The 24,026-nt window shown below is 54.0% G+C and overlaps 1 protein-coding gene across 1 annotated transcript in view; it reads right to left on the reverse strand.

Annotated features, from left to right (window-relative positions):
• ARHGEF17 (Rho guanine nucleotide exchange factor 17) overlaps positions 1 to 24,020 on the reverse strand; it is a 225,820-nt gene extending 201,800 nt beyond the window's left edge. Inside the window, exon 1 of the mRNA XM_019505928.1 lies at positions 22,551 to 24,020. Coding sequence (XP_019361473.1) covers positions 22,551 to 23,924 — 1,374 coding nt within the window. The 5' untranslated portion in view covers positions 23,925 to 24,020. The remainder of the gene's footprint in view (positions 1 to 22,550) is intronic.
• Positions 24,021 to 24,026: the final 6 nt, after the last annotated feature.

Raw genomic sequence — 24,026 nt, forward strand, 5'->3', positions numbered from 1 at the left:
GGGATTTTTTTTTTTTTTTTTTTAAGAAAATGCCCCGTTTCCATGTCTTTAATTCCAAGTGTCTGTCTTTCTAGGAAGCTACAATGTGCCCTGCATGAAGAGGTCTGCGCTATAAACTCCTGATGGCATTAACTCAGCCAGCCAGGGCGTGGAGACCTGGGATCCCTGGCTGTCCGAGACGGGCCGGCGAGGCCTCTGATAGATGCAGGGTCTGGACAAGCTGTCCAACTGTGCTGAGTTTCAGGCTGGACATAAGGAACAATTTCTTTACTGATTGCCGCTGGAGGTGGTGCAAGCACCTACTCTGGACTCCTTTAAGAGACATTTGGACATTTATCTTGCTGGGATCCTATGACCCCAGCTGACTTCCTGCCCCTGGGGCAGGGGGCTGGACTCGATGGTCTCCTGAGGTCCCTTCCAGCCCCAACATCTATGAAATCTATGGCGTGGGCAAGTTGCAGGGAGCCACCGCTGTGGGATCACTGTCAAGTCTGCCTGCTCCTACCCTGTGGCAAGCGGGCACTAACTCAGGGCAGCTCAGGAACAGGACTGAGTCAGTGCAGTTTGCATTTGCCACAAGGTAAGAAGCAGACAGACAATACGGGGCAGTTACTGTCTCTCTGGTGCTCCTGCTCCCCTCCTACTTGCTGCAATTGGTTGCAAAACTGCGTACTTGGCTGGACTGAGAAAAAGGCGGTGTTATCCCAGCTCTTAGTGCACTGCCCTCTGTAAACTGTAGCTGTCACCTGGCATTTACATGGTACTTTTCACCCCAAAGCACTTTGTAAACTTTCAAGCTGAAGGAATTACCCACTACCGAAATGCAGGCACCCCCATACCCACTACTGAGATGCAAGCACCCCTACAGCAGTGGGCACGTGACATAGAGCCCTCCACTGGTAGACCATAATAAGATCCAGGGTAGAGCTACCCCGGGAAAAAAAAATCAGGGGTAAAACTATGCCAGTGCAAGTCGTATCACAGTCAGTCTTGTCTGTCTGCTTCTATCCCAGGATAGCCTCACCTGGGACTGCAAGGGAGAGTCTCGTTCCGCGTTTGTACTGTACAGCACGTTGGGTCTGTGCCTGGGCGCCTAGCATAGCCACGTGGCAAACAACCACACTCCTATCCACGCCATAACCTTGAAGTGAAGCTAACGAGGCCCCAGCTGGAAAGAAAGGAAAAGTTTCGCTGGGCAAACTGACCAAGAGCCCCACCACGAAACAACGGGCCCCGCAGAAAGGACAGGAGATTTGCAACACAACCCTGGTGGCTTTCAGCTGAGCGATGGGGAGGAAGGAGGGATCAGGCCCTTCTAACGCAGGACTTCTGGCCCAAAGCTGCATCCCCAGCTGGGGAGGATCTGCCTGCTCTTCGGATCATCTCTACGATCCCATCAGCTCCTCTGGTCCAGTCTCTCCTCACCTTCAGCCCCACTCCAGTCCCTGCGTGCGCCCGGCACCTCTCCACCTCCCCAGCCACCGTTTTTATCCCATCTCCCCAGGCAACCTGCAACCGTACTTAAACACAGTTATTTTTAAGAGTAGAAACAGAGCCTGAGCGAGGGTATTTTTAGAGGGAAGGGCCAACCTCAAAGAGCTTGTTTCTCTCCTTTATTCCTTGCTTCTGCAAAATGATGCCACGTTGGTGTGGGCCCCTTCTCCTCTGCAGCTCCCTGCTGACTATAAGCCTGGTGTGGGGGAGGTTTGGGTATAACCCCAAACACCACGTCCACACAGAGGTCCCAGAAGGCTTGAGCCATCACCCTGGAGCGCTGCTGCAATCCTCTCTAAGCAGAGCCCAACTAGATTTCCTGCATCTCTCTGCGCCACTGATTCCCCATCACATCCGCAGAGAAAAAACAGAGACACTTCACCTCCCTGCATAACCCTTTTCTTTGCCCGTCTTGCCTCCTTAGGTTGTAAGAGCTTAGGGGCAGGACTTGTCTGGCTGTGCTTGCAGGCACCTGCCCATCTCCGCTGGGAGCAGAGCAGGTCTGGATGAGTCTGCAAGCATGACGCAGCCCCCGCTGAGGTCCTGGGGTGCTACCGGCACAGTACACCAATGCACAGAGGCGCGGTGCCCAGTGCCCCTGGGAAACTGGTGTGAACACGGCCTGAGCCGCAGGGAGGGGTTGGGAGGCTGGCGCGTGGGCGGCCGGGGAAGCTGCCTCCTGCTGAGCTCCGGGAGATCCTAGCGCAAGCAAACGCTGCGCGAGGGGGGCCGGGGGCACGGCACCGGGGACTCTGCCTAGAGATGTGGAGGCTATAAAGGCTGAGCCCTTCCCTGTGCCACGAGCTGGTTGGGGACCGAGGGTGAGAAACCACGCGGGTCGGGCAGAAGGAGCAGCTTGAACCCCAGTGGGAAACCGGCTCTGGAGGGCAAAGTATGTCGGGTCATCAGCAGGGCCATCACCGCAGTAAACAAAGGACAGGAAAGAAGATATTTATATTTCCTCCCCTCCCCTCCCCGCAGCGGCTGCCCCACAACAGTGGTTTAATTATAGATTTTTCCATCGTGCCAAAAACCGAAGATGTACCAGCCGCGTCCTGGAACCTGGTTTCTATGGAGATGACGCCAAAAAGGGGCAGGGAGAGGGAGACCCAGCACTGACTCCCAAATGCAAGATGGGGGTCAATCAATTCGTACCCAACTAACGGCCAGGCAAAGGGGTCGGTCCCGGGGGAGGCAGGGTGCTGCTCACACAGGGGAATGTCGTGGCTGCTGAAGCCAGTGACTTGATGGGACTGGGATTTAGCCCGTCCGCGGTGCCGGGATGCTGTGCCGATGGGAGCTGGATGCTTGGGTGAGTAAGTGGACAGGGGGCTGGCCAGCCCATGCAGCCTCAGCTTCCCCACCCACGGCAGGAGAACGATGCTCACCTTCCTCCTGGCAGAAATCAATGACGGATGAAGCTTGCAAAGCACGTGGGGAAGGGCTACTCCAAGCGAGGCATGCATCAGTGCAGGTCACAACACGGCAGGATCCCTCTTCTTTCCTACAACCACTCCTCGGAGCCAATTACAGCCAGCAGTTCAGGGTGGAAGCGGGGTTAGGCTCTGGGTCAGGTTCAAAGACCAGTTTGGACCAGAACAAGGGATCTGCAAGACCTAGACCTCACCAGCCATTCATCTGCACAACGTTTTGTGCAACCAGTTCCAGCAACCACCCCACCAGATCAACTGACCATGCAACTGTTTAGCTGCCTCTACGCCAGCAAACAGGCCTGTCCTCATCCAGGCACCTGAATGACTACGGCTGGGATGACACCCAGGAGGTGAAGGGAACCAGGGCTTCCCCATCATCCCCCAGATTGCAGGGGCTGTGGTTCACACGCTGGGTTTTGTCCACATGTTTCTGAGCCACAAAATGTGCAGCAAAGGTGTGGGCGTGAGGAATGGAGGTAAGGAGAGGTTTCCTCGATCTAGGGTAAGAGGCGAAAGGCCATGTTGTGACCAGAGGTTAAAGCCCAGAGTCTCGATAACAAGCAGCAGCCCCCAGAAACAAGGAGACTCTGCCATGGCACTGAAGGAAGAGGCATCCCTGCCTTGCGAAGCGCAGCCAGTCCACCTGATGGGGACATCCACATGGCGCGAGTACCAAAGAACCTGGGTTTTCCTTGCCAAGGCAAATGCATCCCTACACCCACTTGACTTCGGGTGCCTCTTGTCGTGGTTGCATTGGGCCTGATTTTCAAAGGTGCCAATTCACTCGGGGGAGCTGGCAACGCTCCACTGGCTGGAAATTTGTGGCACAAAATTATTTTCAGGATTTTCACCCCCGCAGGCTAGATGACCCACCTCTGCAGGCTGGATCCATATGTCTGACACTCCCAGGATGACTGATCTCAGCCACAGGCAGATCTAAAGGAGGCCCAAGAGAGGCTTGGATCCGATCTCTGCCCGTTCCAGTTCTGCAACACTGAAAGTCCGCCCATGGCTAGAGAAGCTCACGTCTTCAACAAGAAGCCAAAAAAAAAAAAAATCAACTAAATGCTTGATAGCCAGTGCTTGAAGGGGCAAGACAGACCCAGCATTGCTGACCTGAATACAGCAGCGATGAACCACCAGTGACTTTGGGAATGCGCAGAGACAAGTCCAAGCCAAAGCCCCAGACCCGAACACCCTCCAGCTGTCGGCTAGTCTAGATCCTGAATGGGCCAAGCCAAAATCTCGGCTCTCCCACACCTCCACAACCTGGATGTGGAGACAGGCATAAGCTGCAGGACTTGGACACATCCCTAGTCACGTGGCCGCATCTCTGCCTGATGGCGATTTGCGCATTTCTGCACAACATAAATAAAGGAGCCAGATGTTTCCCTGGTAAGCAAGGCACCAGGATTTACTCCCCGCACCTGCCCATGACAGCAGCGGGTTGGTATGCCAGGGATCCCAGGCTTTTAACCCCTTGGGGGGGGAACCAACAGGAGCAGACTGTGCTTCGATTTTTTTCCCACTTGGACGGCAAAAGTGGCCAGTTCACATTCGCAGAGGAGCGGGGCCCAAATGGGGTTCAGGGCATGTACAAGGCTGCGCATTCCCTTTTCCAGCATCTGTGAGACCTGCGCACACACCTCGGATAGGGCCGTAGGGTCTCACCGACGGGCTAATCCTGCTCTCAGTGAAGTCAGCACCAGGCTCATCCCCTTATCGCTGTCAACACATCAAGCCCACCACACTGCATGTATAAGGACTGCATTAGTCAGGCGTGGGACCCCCTGTGCCCAGCACTGCCCAAGGGCACATCTACACTTCAGGCAAGAGCAGAGACCCTGCACTAGCTTGATTTAGGGTGCTTGGACATCTTCAGCACAGGCTGGGCCTTTGAGGAAGCACTACCCTGGGGTCCGAGGCAGGCCCTCTGGGTCTCTGCTAACGCCTGACGTAGCACAGCCTCATTGCTATTAACTTATTTACCTTAGGTGACCCCCCCCGCCGCCACAGGTATGAACACATGCACACACTCACGTGTGCATGTGCACACACAAACACACTCACACTGCAGGGAAGACAGATCCCAAGGAGTCCGTGTGAAGATGCTCCTCCTGCTCCCAACGCCTTACAGTCTAACTTGTTAATGAACAAAGGCCAGAGAAATATAATTTTCAGAGAAAAATGGGACCGGACAGGCTCTAGGGAGATCACGCAGTCCAATCCTCTCCTTGAAGCAGGATCATCCCTGTCTAAACCATCCCAGCCAAGTGTTGTCGAACCTGCACTTAGACACGTGCAAGGATAGAGATCCCACAAACTCTCTAGGGAATCCATCCCAGTGATGAAGCACCCTTTAGGTTTCTCCTAATAGCTTACCTAGATCTCCCCTGTTGCAATTTAAGACCATTACTTCTTGTCCTGTCCCCTGTGGGCAGAGAAGAGTTGATCACCGTCCTCCTTACAGCCATCCTCTTTATGTTTCAAAACTGCTATCAGGTCCCTTGAGGAATTTGACCTGAGGAAGGGCACTTTGTGCCTAAAAGCTTATCTAGCATCTCTCCCAATAAAAGGCACTACCAAGAGAAGCCTTGCTTCTCAGCCCCCCTCCTCGGCTTCGTCTTCTCCGACTGAGCAGTCCCAGTGCTGCAACCTTTCCCCGGGTGTCATGTTTCCCAGGCCTCTAATCGGTTTTGTTGCTCTCTCCTGGACGCTTTCCAATTTGCCCACATCTTCCCGTCTACAAGCCAGCAAAAGCCAAACCCTGCACTATGGCTCTATCACAGGCTCCAAACTGCAGGTAAGTCGGGCTGGAAGGGACCTCATTTAGTCCAACCCCCTGTCCAAGGCAGGATCACCTTTACCAAAGCATCCCAAAAAAGTGTTTGTCTAACCCACTCCTAAAACCACACAAATAACACTGCTGCACAGCTACAAGGTACGTAGCCTGAGGACACCAAGAACACCTTCGCCTGCCGCAGGTGAAGCAGGGGGACACCGTGCCTGGGAACCCTTACTCAGGAGTCAGCAGAGCTACACTGAGCCCCCATTGAAGTATTCAGGACAATTAGGATTGCAGGAGTGGGGAAGGACTGGCAGAATGAAACCTCAGTTTTTCCACCCACTGGGGTGATCCGAGTCCCCGCTCTAGGTCAACAGACAGACCTCCTCCAGACTTGAGGATCTGTCCTCCGTGCTGGTTGAGTCCAAGGAACAAGACATCCAGACGTGGGGCTATGTAACCAAGCCAGCCGCAATCAAAGGGACAGGAGCACACAGTTATGTAGGAAGAAAAGGCCTAGGAAAAAAATAAAGCAAGCAGCAACCCCAGGGCACGAAGTCTAGCAGCCACATCCACCTCCAGGCAGTATCCAAAGCGCCCCTGACCCTGGGGAGCCCTTGGCCATTGGCGGAGTTATGCCGGTGGAAGAGAGAACAACATTTGGCCCCGTCCCTGCGTACAAACCGAAGTTCAAACAAAAGCAAAATCTTCTGGCCAGGCTCAGGCCTTCCTCAGCTCTCCCAGGCTCAATCCCTTTTTTGGATTGAACTACCTAAAAAAGCAAGGCAATGGAGAACAGGAAGGCTTTCCCCAGGGCCCAAGGTCTAATGGCGCATGCAACACACCAGCCCAAAACCTGTGCCCTACTGTGAGCTTGTCTTCACTAGGATTTTTAACTCAAGGTAACTAATAGCTCGTTACATGCAAGCAATTAGCACATTTCTAAAGCCTAATGTGGATGCTCCAGACATAGACACTCCAGGGTATCCATGCATTATTATACTCTATCCTACAGATCATCATCCTGTGTCTATGCTAGGACCATACCTGGGTTAGGATATGAGAGTGCAATGCTAACACGTGAGAACCCTTGTGTAGAGAAGGCAATTTCTTCTCTTAAGGCACCGGCAATGTTAGCTGGTCCAGGAAACTCTTTAGGCTTCCCTTAGGGCAGGGGTGGGCAAAATGTGGCCTGGGGGCCGCATGCGGCCTGCCAGCCCCCTATCTAGCCCGCAGGGCCCCTAAAAAGTTTAGAAAATTAATATTAATCTGCCCTGGGCTGCCTGTCACGCGACCCTCAATGGCTTGCTGAAAGTCAGTAAGCGGCCCTCCACCCAAAATAATTGCCTGCCCCTGCCCTAGGAGCAGTCCCTACCAGCAAACACACCTTCTAATACCAGCTGCCCTATCTGCTTCAGGACGCCAACACGTGTTAACTCACATATGTTACACTAATATTTTTTTCCAGTGAGACAAGACCTTAATTAGTCACCAATTATCTCGGGATTAAAGACTAATGAGAAACCAGCCCTCAGAGAGAGCAACGCTTGTCTGTTTTCCAGAGGATGAGAATGAAGCCCGAGGTACGGAGCAGTTTGCCGCTTGGGATCACAGGGCAGTCCAAGTATTGGAGGTTAAAGGATATGCCCGCGGTCACAAAAGCTGTCAGTGGCAGAGCTGGGAGTGGACTCCGGATCTCCCGATAGACTGGTCTGTGCTCTAACCCGGGCTACGAACGCTGGCCTTTGTGGCTTCTAGCCCTCTACCGTGAGGTCAGCTGCCTTCTGGAGGCAAAATCCTCCAGACTGGTGCAAAACAGCGTTGGCTCAGGGTGGAAATGCCATTTGACTGGGTGTGGGGAAAGGGGCTAAAAAAAGCAGCTGCCAATAGGGAAGACCAGGTAGTGGGATTAGCTCTGCCCATGTGGGGCAGCGTGAATACACAACTCTCAGACTCCACGGGGACGTGGGCTGCACACGCCGTAGGTCACCGTCGCGTCTCTGGGAGCCTGACCCTGGAGACTTCCCACTGAGGATCCCTCGCCAACGCACAATGCCAGGTCGGGGGGGCCCGGGCAAAGGAAAGTCCCCGCTGGGCCGAATCCGAGGGCAGCCGTTCAGAGGAGAGGCCGCAGTCCGTGATATTTCAAATACAAAGGATTAAAAGTCAGGACGAGGACGACTCAGGCTACCCTGCTTCATCCAGCAACCAGCCCAGGGGCTGCGAGCATGGGAGCAGCAGGGCTGGGTCACCCGTCTCTGACTGCGGCCTGTCCGGGATGCCACCCGGGGGGTAACGCGGCCCCAGCCCCCTCGCTCCCACAGGGTCCCTGAAGCACCGCGCTCATCGTCCCTGCCGGGGACTGCTTGCTAGCAGAGGGCAGGACCTCTTGCCAGCCCTGCGAATATCCCATCTCACTTGGAGTCCAGCTAAATTCTTGGAGACGACGACTTCCTGCGGCAGTGAGCAACGCAGCTGGATTGCATGGCCTGGGAAAAAGGATTTCCTTTTACCGGTGCCAGCTTTTAACACTACGGAGCATCCCCTTGCCCTTGTGTCCTGTCACCTCCCGTCTCCAGGCCAGTTGTTCTGGGCCGAGTCTCCTGTCCACGCCAAACACCCCCCACCCCAACACAGCACTGCCCGCTCACTCCCCGCAGGGGAGTTTTTCCAGGCTTTTGAACCCCTCAAGCGCTGCGACAGAAACAGGCAACCTGGCCACAGCCCCGGGAGGGGGGTTGGCTGCGGAGGCCACATCCCCATGACTGGTCTGAGCCCCAGACGTGCTATTTTGGTCAATATTTTCCTGTTTAAAATGACTCCTGCTTAAGTCAACGAGCAGGGAACGAACCTCATTTTCTATCGGGCATCGGTTTCTGCCAGACAGGAGGGAAGGTCTCGTGGTTACCATGAACTACACCTTGTCTGTGCTTAACCTGCCCAGCCGCCAGAGCAGGCCGTGCACCCAATGCAAAGGCCCCCCAGGAAGGCTACATGCTTCCTAGACAGCCAGCCCAATGGAGGCCATCCATGCCTCAACTGGCCATCTGTAAAATGGGACTATAATCCACAGTCCGCAAAGCTACTTCTCAGCAAATTCTTTTGGGAGGCAACCGTCGCTGATGACCCATGGGAAGCCCAGCTCGGTGGAGACCAGACTTCAGCTGGGACCTGCTGCGACAGAAGCACTGTCCCCCTTCGCATCCCCTGTCCTGCAATACAGCCCACCCCGCTCTGCTGACTGCAAGTCACAAGGGCAGAACATTATCTGAGCTCTGCGGTGTTATTTTGCACCCTGCTATCATTTCTGTGCGTCTCCGCGCTGCCGCTGCAGCCAGCCGGCGGATTCTGATGGAATCAGCAAAACGAGGAACTGGCTTTCTTTTTTTTTTTAAATCTCTCTCTGTTCCTATTTTTGTCTTTCTTCACACCCCCACCTCCTCTCCTTGAAAGTATTATTATTTCTTTTCATGGCCTACACTGTGCATGCCTGAGCAGAAGCCCTATCCTGTGGGATAAACAACACTTGTATTGTCAAATTAACTGCTCTCCGCCAAATAAAAGCCTTGTGCACATTTCTGAACAAGGGGAGGAGGAGCTTTTCTGATTCGGGGATTCTTTGGAAGTTCGGTCGTCTAAAAAAAATAACGAACGGAACATGCAGGACTATTGGAATACGCCCAGTAAAAATAATTATGCAGTGGAATGAGACGACTCCACGGTGTCAGTCATCACTTATAGCTTCCCCTATGTACATAAGGGGCATGATGTAATGGTTTAAAGAAAGAGCTAGTTTTTACTAACATGCCTGTAGACACTGGCAGGCTGTTAGCAAAAATGGGCCAAATTCTCCTCTCCATCACACATAGACAGTTCCACTATATGGGATGGAGTTGCACCGCTGTACGTGGGATGGGGATTTTGGAAGGATACAGCATTAAAGTGGAATCGATCCGAATTAGTCACCACCTCAACTAATCAGCCTGGTGCTGCCAGGCCTGATCCCCACTTGGTCACTCGAGTTTTCCTTCCACTGATGGACTTCCACTGATTGCAGCAGGGTTATGCTAGTGTGCAGAGTGTCCAATGTGACACAGATGGACACACACTGCCCACTGCAGTTCACGGACCACGTCCTATCCTGCCGGTGGGATGCACGGAGCTTTCCTACAGATGGGCTTTCCCGGGGAAGCAAGTGTGGAGGCAGGGGGGAGATATGCAACTTGCCCAGGGAAGAGTGCATGTGTGATACAAGACTTGTTCCAGGGAAGAGAGAGCGTGAGTGTGTGTGCCTGAGAGAGACTGAGAGAAGATACTTTCCCAGGAAAGCATGCGTATGTGCGTGCGTGCATGTGACAGAGACAGAGAGAGATACAGGGAGCTTTCCCAGGAAAGTGTGCGTTTGTGTGTGCGTGCACATGTATGTGCATGTGACAGAGAGAGAGATGGACATTTCCTGGGGAAGTGAGTGTATGTATGTGTGTGTTTGATATGCAACTTTCCCAGGGAGGTGAGTGGGGGGTGTATGTAAGATTTTGTGTGTGTATGCTTAAGATACTGGGTGTCTATGTAAGATATCGTGTGCATGTGTGTGTGAGAGATAATAGTCTTCCTAGGGAAATGAGTGTGTGTGCGCGCACACGTGTGTGGGGCACATGGAACTTTCCAGGGGAAGTGATCGGGTGTGGGTAAGTGCACGGCTATGGGTGGGTGTGAGTGGGCAAGGGCAAGAAGAGAGCCAAGCCATACATCTGTACCAAGCTGGTATCAAAAAGGAAGTCCCTACCCTTGCCAGGTGCAAAGGAACCACCCTGCATGCAAGCCCGGGTGGTGCTCTCCTCCCAGGCCGGCTGAGAGGCAACCCAGGCGTCTCCCCTGATGTTCCCCATACCCCCACGAAGATGGGCCCCCAGGCGGAGGGCAGAGAAAGCGCTTCAAGGACATCCTCGAGGCCAACTTGAAATATGTAACATCGACACCAACTCGTAGGAGACCGTGGCCCAGGGCCACCCCAAATGGAAGAAGAGTCTGCTGCAAGGATCTCAGTACTTTGAAACCTTACAACAGGAGAGGGAAAAGCGGGAGCGGCAAGAATCCAGAGCCACCCGCTCCACAAGGAAACGCGTGCCCGAGTTGCAGCAGAGTCCGTAGATCCTGGATCGGCCTCAGCAGGCATCTTTGGACCCACAGGAAAGGCAATTGTGGAAGACAAGCATCCTCAGTGGCGAGGGATTGCCGAAGATGATAACGACTCCCAGGAAGCCCCAGAGTGATTTTAAGTAGCCTCTGGCTGGTTCAGACTAGACCCCCTTCTGCTTCGTTCTGCTGCTACCTGAGAGCAGCAGGCAGTCATGGGTCTGCTGACAAAAATAACGGAGTTGGGGGCGCAAAGCAACACCTTTCTTCCACGGGGGCAGCTCTGGGGGGGTGGTCTACTAAGGAGAAGGATCAGCCCACTTTCACAACTCCAACGTGTTGGTCCAGCACCAAAATGACAGCTTCCTGCCTCCCCCTGAAGCCACTGTGACATCCACATGAAGTGAGGTCCACGTGAGCCTGTCTGGGTATTTTCCATCATGAAGACACTTGAGACCAGATCCTACTCTACGAAGATCCCACAGACATCTCAGTCCTACCTTATCCCACCCTGCTCGAGTCCCATGAAAACTGCTCCTGCAACAAAGCCAGCAGGTCCTCTTCCTCGCTGCTTTTGCACGACTTAGGCCTGGATGATGGCACATTACAAAAATAGAGACATTCGTGGATGTCCACGGACACCGGCAAGGTGGAATAGGATGGCATTTGGATGCCTAAGAGAGTAAAACTGAGCTGCTACTGACTCAAAAATGGGTAATATAAAATGCCACCAATATTACCCAACACACCCAGACCCACTGTGTTGGGCTGTGATAAACATCTGGCCCTTACAGGGTGTCTACATGGAAGCCAGGCAGACAAGATTCTTCGGGTGAATCTGATATCTTTTATTAGACCAACTTAAATAGTTGGAGAACAAATTTTAAGCAAGCTTTCGGGTTGAAAAATCCTCGTCAGGTTTAACTTTACGTTGGTCTAATAAAAGATATCAGCTTCACCCAAAGAGCCTTGTCTGCCTGTGTCCTTAGACCAACACGGCTAAACCCCACACCCCTGTAAATGGAAGCTAAACTCCTTAAAATAAGAAACCTTAACCTGTATCATAACCCATGATAAACTAAGATAAACTAAGTGCTTGAGTTATGATCAGAGGCTCCAAGGAGCCAGCACTTCCCGCTGACTCCCCTGAGCTGTGGATCACACCCCTGATCAATATGACTCTGAAGCCTAATGAAGGTCTGGGGCTGGATATTCGGCTGGGGTACACCGCCATCACGCTCTTGAAATCAAGTGGTCAGTCTCACAGATCAAATGAATGTATTGAAAGGGTCTGTGTGCAGGCGGTGTTGGGAAGATTATTTTGCCACGGGGCCTGATTTAAAATCTCCTTCTGGACACTGAAGTTTCCACTGTCCCTCGCTCCTGCTGCCAATGCTAAACCAGTCGCTTAAATTCCCATGCCACCAACCCTTCACCCTTGCAATCTGAGTTGACACAGATTTCAAAGGGGAAGGAGGGCTCGGTTCTCCTCCGTAGGTCACAGAGCATGTCACATTCCCCTGGGAACCTGCAACGTGGTGCCAAGTTATATCCGGTGCTGGGCACAATGTCCTCTCATTAAAACAGCCCCATTCCAGCACTCCCCCTTCTGAATTCATGTCTGGTGCCATCTGAAGTAAAACATCCCAGCGGCCTGCTCCAATATATAATAAATCAAAGGGAAAATAAAATATTGTTTTCAGTTATGTTATGGCTGCGGCACAGAAAAGGCAAAAAGGCAGGAGAGATATTCAAAGATACGGCTGAAATTTTGCCCTTAAAAGGAAAAATTTACACCCGCTGGGCAGCTCAAGGGTTCAAACAAGGTAAGAGCTGCTGCTCAGATCCCTGCCCTGGCTCCCCTGTCACTGGCAGGAAGTCTGCATCTCTGCTCCGTGTGTCTCGGCGAGACCCAGAGCCGAGTTATCCCGTTGGTAGACATGGTGCAAAGCCCATGGAGGATGCTGGGTGATGTGGAAGTAGCAGAGGGGCATCAAGTGGGGCTTATCCTTGATGCGGCCTTCCCAAAGCCAAGGCAGGAAGAGGGTGTGCCCCTCGCATGAAGCTGTCTTGCCCGGGCGGTCAGGTCCTTGGGTAGTACCACGTCACGATGATGCTCTGGGTCCACAAACTGAAGGGCACAAGGGAGGGAGTGGTGGGATACCACAAAATAAGTGCTCTTGCCCTGGCAGAGCTTAGCAAGTCACTGGGGGCCCCCAGACTAAGCCAAAATGGGGCTGCTGCCCTTGCCTGCCACTTAATATCCAAAGAGGCTAAAGAACTGTAAGAGAAAAAAGAACAAGAAAGGGGAAAGGCTCTGCTATATCCTTTCATCTTGGAAATACAGGAATTGCAGCTCTGCTGTTCCCCCAACTTCGCTGGCACCGGGGAGTTCGCTGCGAGCTTTTAAGCTGAGCTGAAGCAACACATGGGATTTTTAACAAAGGTATCTCTTTCTCCAAGTGGTTCATTAGTTGGCGGAGAGAAACAGGTGCTAACACAGCCAGCCTATGGCTTGGACTAAAACTCCCTTCCCACGTCACTGATGCAGCCGTCAGGTCCTTGATTCATGTGTCATGATCCCACTAGCTTTAAAGGGGGCATGACTCCATTTCTTTTTCTTAATTCGCCTTTTAAAAAATGAAAGCAAAAATCCCGGAAACTGAAGACTTGTGGGAAGCTCATCAAATATAGCTTGCATTGTCCTTGACTGAATCATGTTATCTGGGACTTCAGTGTCACCATAAGTTAAGGCAAAAATCGTTCTCTTTATGGCAGAAACCCCCACCAACAGCACTAAGGCTCTCATGGGGCAGTAACATCAAAGTCTTCCTCTAGCTGCTAGTCATCTCATGAGGACGTCAAGGGAAATAACCTCTTAGGATTTCAGGACAGGATGGGAACTAACCCATACAGTCATGCCTCGAGAGCTAAAGAGGACTGGGCCTGGTCAGATCCTGGATGAGAGACCTGCACCAGCACCCTAGAGTTGATGGCTCAGGACAAGCAGTGAAGAATAGCGCAGCCTAAGTGAAGACACAGGTGGACAGATTGGTGCTACTTGATCTTAATTGTGGCCAACAAGCCACGATTAGAAACAATCAACTCAACAAGAGCTGTTTAATCGCCCGTCTAAATGGCAATGCCTCTATCAGCATAGCATCCCCCAGCACGTGTCAGGTCCTGCCTCCACTACATCCTCTTAGAAGTGGGCCACTAAATCATTTTAAGGGGGATGGGACGAGGCTCTGATTTAGGGAAAAGCCTTGAACGCTTCTCAGAACAGGATCCCAAGGTGTTTCTGACACCACCTATTCCCCGAGCTGCTTATCAAAGGCTGTGCTGGCAAATTACAATGTTTGGTACTTAAATAACACTTTGCACCCAAAGATCTCAAAGCCTCTTGCAAACATTAATCAAACCCCTGTCAGACAGTTGTTATTCTCCCTTTGCCACTGAGAAATGGAGGAGCAAAGCCCCTTGCATCAAATCTCACAAAACCAAGGCAGGCAAAGCTCTCACCAGGACATCTCATCCAACCCCCTGCTCAAGGCAGGATTGGCCCCGTCTCAACCATCTCAGCTGAGGATGTGCCCAATCTCCTCTTCGAAACGTCCAAGGACGGAGAACCCACCTCTGCAGGAAATCAGTTTCAGGGCTGAGCCATCCTCCAAGCGAGAAGGCTCTCCCTAATATCCAACCCGAGTTCACAGAAGCAGACTCAGGCACGTGATGGATCCGCTAATCCGGATCACCTTCCAGACGAAGCAGGAGACTAGTTGGGTCTTGGATAACATGTTTTAGAGCGGCCGGAACTGAAGAGCGAGGCGGAGGGTAGGAGAGCTTTTCCACTGCTCTTGTCACTGATGCTGGTGTGAGCGTTTGAGTGTTTGAGGGAGCAGACAGATCAGAAAGGACTCCTCTGAGATCCCTCCTAAGAAATGCTTTCAATTAGGACTCATGACCAGTGGTATTCATGTGCCCACTTCCTGGCCACAGCATCGTGACACCACTCAGCTCCTGTTCACGCAGCGTGTGCTGCAGTGGTGTCAAAAAGCTGGCACCCAGGACTCGGGGGTCCCCTTCGACTGCGGCCTTGCCGCGCTGTCTGAATCCAGCCGAGTCGCTTGCTCTCCAGACGCCCCAGTTTCTCCATCCAAAGAAACAAGGATGGCAACTGATGTGACATATTCATTAATATTTATGAAGCGCTTCCAGAGGCTGAGATGAAAAGTATTATTAGTGGACACGGTGCCAGGAACACCGAGCGCACTTGTCTGCACTGTGCATTAGTCAATAAGTTCAGCAGCTTTGCAAACGTCCGGCTCCTAATGAAATGGGATGAAGGCTGTACACACACACGCACGTCACAAACAGGCACACACATGCCAGACACGCACGCCCATGCAGATGCACACAGACCCACATGCGTACGCACACACATGGGCGTGCGCACATGCCCCACACTGGAGCTGCATTTGTCCCTGCCAATTCCTCTCCCATCCCAGCGGCTCTCTTGAATCAGCACTTGGATCGGCAGTCATCGGGCAGCATTCTTCACATTATTGTTCACAAATAATAATAAAAAGGAGCCGTGCGAGAAAGGGGGGGGACGGCGGGGAAATATGCAAACACGGTGAGCAATTCCAAGGCAGGGAGGGATTTGCTTTCATGGCTCGCGGGCTCTCTGGGGAAGTGTGCGTGCGTGTGCAGAACACAAGCGGGGCCCTGCTTCCTTCTACCGAGAGGCAGAGCGGGGACGGCATCCTGCTACACTCCAGCAACAATGTGATTTTGAGCCTTGCCTGCTCCGGACTTGTGCCAAGAGCTGCCCCCAGCTGTGAATGGGGAGCTGGGGAGCCGGAGGTGGCTGGACATGATGTTGTCGCATCCACTTCTTGCATGCTGTTGACTATGAAACAGTGCATCCCTTACCCATGGGAGCCAGATGGCCCACGAGGCTTGGCTGGATTTTTGATTTCTATGCATCTAGCCCAAATCACGAAGGGAAAAAAAAAAAAAAATCAAGCTGGAGGGTGGCATCCCTTTGGGAAAAGGCCCGCTACCTAAAACACACCTCTCCCTCTCCTATTTAGAAAATAACTTTCTCTCCTGCACATTTGTTTGGCCCAGCTATCCTTTAAAAGCAATAAAGCCCCTTCTGCCCCACACCTCCTTCCACCCGGCCCCTGGAGCACTGCCCAACCTCCTTGCACACTCACTTTGCCCTCGCATACCCCGCACATAGTCCCGCCACGACTGCAGCCGCCCCCGAATGCGCTCTCCAGTCCCTTCCGCAGGGGCCTGGGAGCACTCCCAGCTGTCCAAAACCCAGCATTTGTAGCTGGACAAACACTTTGCTGAGTGTAAATTTGCTCAGACACCCAGAAACGTAACTCATGGCTGACAGCCAGAGCATTTCAGCAGTCCCTCCGCGCACCAGTGACGGTAAGCTGTTAATGCGGTCTCTTTGCAACCGGGGAGATGCCCAAGCAAAATGCTAAGTAGCCGAGCTGTGAATGTCCCTCTCCATGTGACTGGGGAGCCCGTGGGGGACACGGAGCTGCGACAGATGGGTGGCCACGATGCTGCTCGAGCCCTGGAAACAGAGAGCTCCATGCCACCTTCACCGCTCTCCTTTAACTTGCCCTGACAAGTTGCATCCGAGTTACAAATCACTTCTCCCTGCTCCCTCCAGAAGCAGGAGAGCTTCCAACTCCCCCAGAGGCCTGCTGACGCCCTCCCTGTGCGAGACCCCCGCCTTGTGTGAGCAGCCCTCGCCTGGATCCTGGAGCAGAGGCCTCCAGCCAGCAGGAACCAGGGGCCTGGCAAGCAGCAGCCCTCGAAGTGATGCGACGGCCAATTCAGGAAATCCGCCCATTGAAGCGCTGCAGGGAGCCGGGGGGAGCCCGTCCGGTGCGTGACCTGGACTCCCAGCAGACATGCACCGCGAGGTGAGGCAGACTGCAGCGCGAGCTCCTTTTCCCTTCGCCTTTGCATTTCTCAGAAATCAGGCAAGAGTGGCAAGTTTGGGAGAGGCCTGGAGGGAAAGAAGAACCCAAGAAGGGCCAAGACAAGCCTAGGTGAGCTGCAGAGGGGACATCTCAGGATGCTGGCGGCAGCCCTGGGCTATGCTAGGGCCGTCCAGCTTCTGAGCAGCCAGGGGCCACCCCAACCTGCAGACCACAGCCAAGCCGCACACTGTGATGAATAGCATGGCCCCCACCGTGCTACATCTGTGCCCCTGCAAGTGTAAAGACCCTGACCCACCTGCTCCAAGCCCTCAGGCACCAGGGTCCCTGCGGGCTGCACCGTGCCAGCTCCAAGTGCGAGTGTAGCGATGCAAGCTGGAGGAGGGAAGGGAGCCCAGAGACCCCCCCACCGCCCCCCACAGCAGCAGCAGCAGGAGAGTGATGGGGGAAGCGATGCTCAGACCAGGAGCCGGGGAGTCACAAGTTAACCCCTCACAGGCCACATGCAGCCCATGGGCACCGGTTGGACTGCACTGGGCTATGCCATTTTTGCAGACACAGAAGTCACCGAAGGCAACTCCTGCACTGAACGCAGCAGCCGGAGGCCGGGCCCATGTTGACCGGCTTTCTCAAGGACTGTGTGTTGTCTAAGAGCCAGCCCTGCCACTTGCATCTGGGCTCTCTCCTTTGCCTGGGTCATCACCGGTTGGGAAAAGCTCAGAGAAACCCACTCAGCCCCGCTATCACACACAGGCAGGGCCTCCTGGGACCTAGGGAACAGATCTGCCGGGGAGAAAGAAACAAGACGTATTCAGCGGGGAATCCCAGGCCCTGGAAATCACAGTTGTCCAGGGAGCCCACAGACTTCAACGGGGCTGAGGATCACCAGAGTTGACCTCTCTCCGAGTTGCACGGGGCCAGCAGGAAGAGGGAGCGCTGCAAGCCTGGCATGCTCATTGCTAGGATGGGCGGACGCGGCCAGTGGAGTTGGGGTCGCTTTTACCCAGCCTCTCTGCAGAGTCGACCTTTCCACTCCCCTCCCTGGGGCACAAGAGCACTCACAGATGCAGATATGTTAAGGCCAAAATGGGCCATTAGATGACCTGGTCCGATCTATTTTACACAAGCCAGAGAAAGTCATCCACTCAGGCACGTAGCAAAGCCAGGGACTCCTTGCCTGAAGCTCATCTTCCACAAAGGCATCCAGCCACTATCTGAAGACATCAGGGGACGGGGAACCCGCCCCTTCCCGCGGCAGGTGGTCCCAGCAGGTACCCACCCCCGCGCCTCGAAATCTGCACCGTGCTTCTGAGCTGAATTTGGCTGGCATTAACTACCAGCCATTAGCTCTTGTTAAATCCTTCTCCACTACATTAAAGAACCCTTTACAACCCTGTAATTTCTCTGCAGGAAAGAACTTCTACACTGCAATCAATTCACCTCCCAGTCGTCTTTTGGGAAATCTGAACAGCTTACGCTTTCTGAGTCTCTCTCTTCCAAGTATTTCCTCCGCCCCGGATTGCTCTCATCCCTCTTCCCTGCACTGTCTCCAAAATGTCCAGCGTCCCTTTTAAACCGTGGACACCAGAACTGCACGCAGGACTCCATCGTCGGCCCCCTGAGCCCCAGACCCTGCGATACCAATGCTTCTGCCAGGTCCCAGGTTAAAGCACCTGCTTTGGTAACGCCCTGTCATCTGGACCTGAAGACAAAGGCACAGAAAACAGTGAGGAGGAAGATGACCCATCCCACCTTTTGCATTAAAGGTTTTCCAAGGGACTTGGGCAGGTTGAGAACGAGATCACGTAGGTGCCTAAGCAGACTTGGGTGTTGAACGCAGGGACAGGACCTGGCCCCGATGGGTTTTTGACCCTTGCAGGCTGGGTTTCCCAACTCATGCAGGTGGCACCCAGGGGAGCCAGGCCCTCCCTATGACCAGGGTCCCTGCCCCAGAAAGCTGTTGTATGGGACCCCCGTATTACTTCATTTTTTCCAGCATTGACCTGACCCCTCAGCACTTCCACCCAACCAGCCCCTCATGCAGACTCTTCCCAGCTCCCTCTTGGCTACGAGCCACATCGGCCCTTGAGTCTCCCACCTGCTGGGATGCCGGACCTGCCTTTTACCTCCTGCTTGCCCTTCCCAGCAGGTCGTGCTGCAGCCTGTGGTCATGGCAGCCAGGCCCAGGACAGGGTAGGGTCCCTCTGGGCCCATCCCCTTTCACCAACTCCAGTGATATTTCCGATTGCACTGCCCTGGTGTTTCCTCGGACCTTGCTATTTGCCCCCTGCCCGGACTACGCTGCCAGAGGCAGGTGGGGGCTGAGCCCAGCATGGTGGTCAATGCAGGGAAGGACAACAAGGCTGCAATGCTAGCCTAGTTAGTACAAACTGCATTTGTGTTAAGAGGGGTATGTGTGTGGGAGGGGTGCAGCTGGAGAAGTGGAGAGCAGGGGTGAGATCCCAGCGCTGCGAGGATGCTTGGCCCCGACTGCTTCCATGACCTTGAAGAAATCTGTTTCCCTATCTGTGAAATGGTGATAATACAGCTGCCCCATCCGCAGAGCAAGATGGGGACCTCTTGTGCATGCATGCTGAAGTCTCCGGGGGCCCAGGGGACCCTGGACCGGGCACGAAGTGAGTGATGCTAAGAACACAAGGATTATTGTTACAACCCATCCAAAGAGTGGACATGGGGCTGCCTGCTCCCTGCAGCCCCTCTGTCTACCCCCAAAGTCTTGGATGCTTCTCCTAAACGTCCCAGTATGAAGGTCCCTCTGTTAACATTTGTTCTAAGTGGCTGGGCTAAGAAACAGCTTCTTAAACCCAGCACAGGCAGCAGGTACAGGATTTCTTGCCTGCAATCTCTTGACACTATGATGGAGCCGCAGAAACTCCCGTACCTGCTCTGCCGCTGCACCCGGGTGTCATGGGACGGTAAAGGGCCTGTTTGCAAGTCAAATGGACCGGCAAAGTTCAGTTCTCTAGACAAGCTCCCCTGCCCTGCAATCATCAGTTCACATGCAGAGACAAGGCTCATGGAAAGACTGACTGCCCCAGCAGCAGCCTGGCCTAGTCTCACTTGCAGATCCTTCACCATGAAGAATTGCTAAGATGATGACCAGTCCATGCATAATTTGGAAAGAGCCCTGACAACGTAAATTTAATACTGGAGAACATTGCAAAGAAGAGGAGGCAGGGAACAGAGCTCATTGCTCCTCACCTCCTGGCTGTCCTCAAGCACCGGGGTATATCTGGGGTTGGAGGGATCTAGAGCAACAGGGACAGAGAACAAATCCACATCTGGATCCACACGCTCCTAAAGTCCGGCACCTGGGATCTTCCCAAAGTCCCCCACCAGCAAAACTGACTACCCAGTAACAGCTCTATATCGTCTCTCTTCCTCCCGCATTTCTTCCAGGGAGACGCCCACAATGGGAAGACCAGCTCTCCCAGTCTCCTCCAGGCAAACATACTGCTCCAATTAGCACCGAGACCGGCCTTGCTCCCTTCCACCCCGGGAACAGACTGCAGCACTAGATCAAAAGCAGCCCCGAACATCTGAGGTCAGGCACGCTGGCAAGACAGAAGTGTCAGCTCCCCACCTCGTCGAGGAACAGCTCAGTCCCCTTCTCTGGCCTTTAAGGCGTCCAGACATGCTTCAGCCCACACTCAGCTTGGCTGCCAGTCCCTTTGTCCCTGCGCCCGCACTATATGTTCCACTTGCTTCACTAAGTCACCACCAAAAACCCTGATCAGTTTTTTCCTCCCTCGAAATGTTTCCAAGTCTCTCAAGGAAAACCTAAGTTATAGGGCTAGATTTAAACCCCTTTCCTCCAGCTGAAGATCCAAACCATGCTTATGAACTAGGAGACCATCAAGCGTGCTCCAGCCAGCAGCCTTATGAGCCACCATGACGCCGATGTGTTTCAAACAGCCCATGGGATTTAATCGTTGTTTCTGAGCTACTCAGCACAGGGCCAAATCTTAACCCCCGTCTTTATCTTGCGGGAGCATTTCGGAGGCCCTGTTCAAGCCTTATGGTGCGCACGGCCTGCATCAGAGACGGCCTGTGCCTTGCTGAGCTTACAATAAAAGTCTGCCGGGGTGAAAAGCAAAGGGGAGCTGCGAAGGGAGGTGAGTGAAACCCAACAACACCCTGCCCACGGGTCATACATCCCCAGGAGTGGGAGGAATGGGGGCCTTTTAAACCCTCGGTGCGTATTAAGCAAACAAAACTCCAAGCCTCTGCTCGAAAACCATTAAAAGAAATGCCCAGAGACGTGACAGGGCAAACACAATAGGGAGAGAGAACAGTTGTTACCAATTTAGTAGATAGCTTACGCTCTGGTGAACACGGCATTCAGCTCCAGTACGCAAACCCTGCCAAGGCAATTCCCCCCTTCCACCTCCGAAAGAGAGAGGAAAAAGGGCCCGCGAGCCTTTGCTTGGCAAAAAGTGACATGAGCCAGACGGCAGCGCTAGCCACAGCAACGCTTTCTGATTAAAGGAGCAGGGAGAAAGGCCGCTTCCCCTTGTGCAGCCTTAGCCAACTAAACTGCAGTCATGCCGCGCTTGCTGCTCTGCTCGCATACTCTCTCAACTCAAAGCACTGCCACCGAGATGTCCCAGAGCCCCTGCTAACAGGAGCAAAACGACTGCAAAAAGATTACAGCTTTTCTCCCAATCCACCAAAGCTGACTGGGAAAAAAACACCAAAACCCTCACCCATGCAACACGAAAACCAAAATGCCTCCAGCAAACCAGATATCTTAATCTACTCCCTATTTAACGAGATCAAAGGGGTATTTCACAGACCACTGCACACGGACACAGCTCTCAACCAGGAAGGCAGCCCGGGCACACGTGCTTTGCAGCTAGGACACAACCGCCCTGAAAACCAACTTGCATTTTGGCAACGGCGCTTTGTTATGAACAGGCAGCAAAGATCCCCCTCCTTCCCCGGCTCTCTCCGATTTCACTACCCGGGAAATCGCTGCGAAGCGCTCGTTCCTTTCTGAAGTTGCTCCATGATCACAAACAATCACCAAGCTGCAATAATCGTACCAGAAAGTTAGAGGAATCTCCCCTTTAGCCAAATATATATATATATATATAGCTGTGTTTGTTCCCATTAAACAGATTCCCACGTGCAGGAATACCAGGAGATAGCTGGGTTTTTTAAAAAAAAAAAACAATCAACTTGCTCTTAGGTTGCAGCCGACGGGCAGAACATCAGGAATAATAATGAAAAGAAAAGACGATATCAGCCCCCTACCGAGGAAAAGGCAACTTTTGTTCAACGTTGCAGGCATAAAAGCATCTAGAGCCGGCCAAGAGAATAACAGTTTATGGAGACCTTATATAGCATCCCAGAGAGACAAAACAGGAAGAGTGAATTTGAAGGCAAGAAAGCGTCTTCCGACTGCATGGGGCCAAGCCCGGCAGCCTTCGACTCAGGCGGGAGCTGGTCTTAACTCGGACACCGACCCCAATGGGAGTCTGCCCCAACATGAGGGCTTGATCCACGGTGTATTAAGTTTCTGCCAAAATTTGGGAGGGGCGGGATTCTGATCCGCTCTCCCCAGACTAACTTCACGGAAGTCAATGGAGTTGCTCCCAATGACCAAGAGCATTCATGACAGCTGAATTTGGCCCAGCGTCCAGGGAAGACAAGGTCTTCAATGACCTCTGGACTGGGCCACAACAAGAGCACCTTAGACAGACTTACCACTTGGGGCTTGGTCCTGGCACCACCGGAGCCGTGGTCCTCCTGCTGCTTCGGACATCGCAGCAGCTTGGGCTCCAAAGTCGTCGGCGTCGCTGGCGACGATCTGGGCATATCCACAGGGCTAGCAGAAGTCGAGTCCCCAGAGTTGAGGTTCAGCATGTACTGCTTGGTAACATCCTCCAAGGATGGCGCTTGGAGCACGGGGTAGGCCTTGACGGGGAGCCGGGATGGCTCTGGTGTGGTGATGTGCACATTGTGGCCGAGCGTTGCAGGCGGGTCCGGGACTGAAATGGGGATGAAGGTGGAAGGCTCGCTCGGGTGCCGGACGTGCTTGGAGGCCAGCCGGGACCTGCCGATGGCGGCAGGACCGGGGCCCGAGGACGGCGTCTGGTTGTTCTCTTGGTGGGTCACCCGGTTGTTGCGCTTTTTGGAGCTGCGCCGGAGGACCCGGGGGGACAGGACTTCCGCGAGCTTGGGGTCAAAACTGTAGCCCTGGCCGGCCTCCCCCGCAGCGCCAGCTCCCAGCTGCGCTGGTAGGACGTGTTCAGACTGAGAGCGCAGCCTCCCGGCCTCCGGGGCCAGCTCCTCCAGCTCCCTTGCCTCGTCCCGCTGCTCGGAGAGGATGGGCTCGCTGCTGGAAGGCGGGATGGTCTGGTCCAGCTCGCTGATGGGCTCGCCGGGGCCCTCGAAGCCAGCGCTGGCCAGGTCCCCACGGCGGCTGGGGTCGCTGAAAGACTTCTTCTTGATGGTCTTGCCGTTCCCCTTCTCGTCGATCACCTTGTCCATGGCGCCGGGCTGGCTCACAATGTTTTGGATGACCCGGTTGTAGTCTTTGACGCCGTCGCTGCACACGGACAGGTCGCTGGCGGCACTCCCGGTGCACTCCGACCGAGCGATGGCCGAGGCCTCTGGCATGCCGGCCTTGGCGCTGAGGGACCCCAGGAGATTGCTGTCCACGGAGAAGCTCTTGGCCTCCTCTGTGATTGAGCACCTGCGGTGCGGCATGGGGTCACTCAAGGACCTGTAGGTCTCGCCGCCGGACTCCCCGTTGCTCCCGTTGCTGGATTCGGACCCGCTGTTACCCACCGAGGGAAACTTCCTTCGGCGCCGCAGGGTGCTCGGGGTGGAAGGGGCCTCCGAGGACGCTTGCGCCATGGCTTTGCCATCAAGGGCATCGTCAACAGCGGGGCCCTCGTGATTCACTCTGGCGGCGTGCACTGGGAGAGGTCCCTCTTTGCCGCCGGCTCGGAGGGGTCTGCTTTCCGCTTGGCCAATGCCAGGCAATTTCCAAGCCGCCACCATGCGATCGAGGTCCTGGTAGGCAGCGCTGGCGGGGCCCGTTTCCGGCTCCGTCACAATGCCCTCGTCTGCCATGCTGGACTCGTGGCCCGAGAGCTCCTCCGCGGACTTCCCGCCGGCGAGGTTCCCCCCAGACTCCGCTTTCTCTCGGGCGACCGCGGCGGCGTCCCGCGCGCC

Source organism: Gavialis gangeticus, unplaced genomic scaffold (assembly GCF_001723915.1).
Source record: "Gavialis gangeticus isolate Ggan-Ray unplaced genomic scaffold, GavGan_comp1, whole genome shotgun sequence".
In the NCBI taxonomy this organism is placed as follows: domain Eukaryota; kingdom Metazoa; phylum Chordata; order Crocodylia; family Gavialidae; genus Gavialis; species Gavialis gangeticus.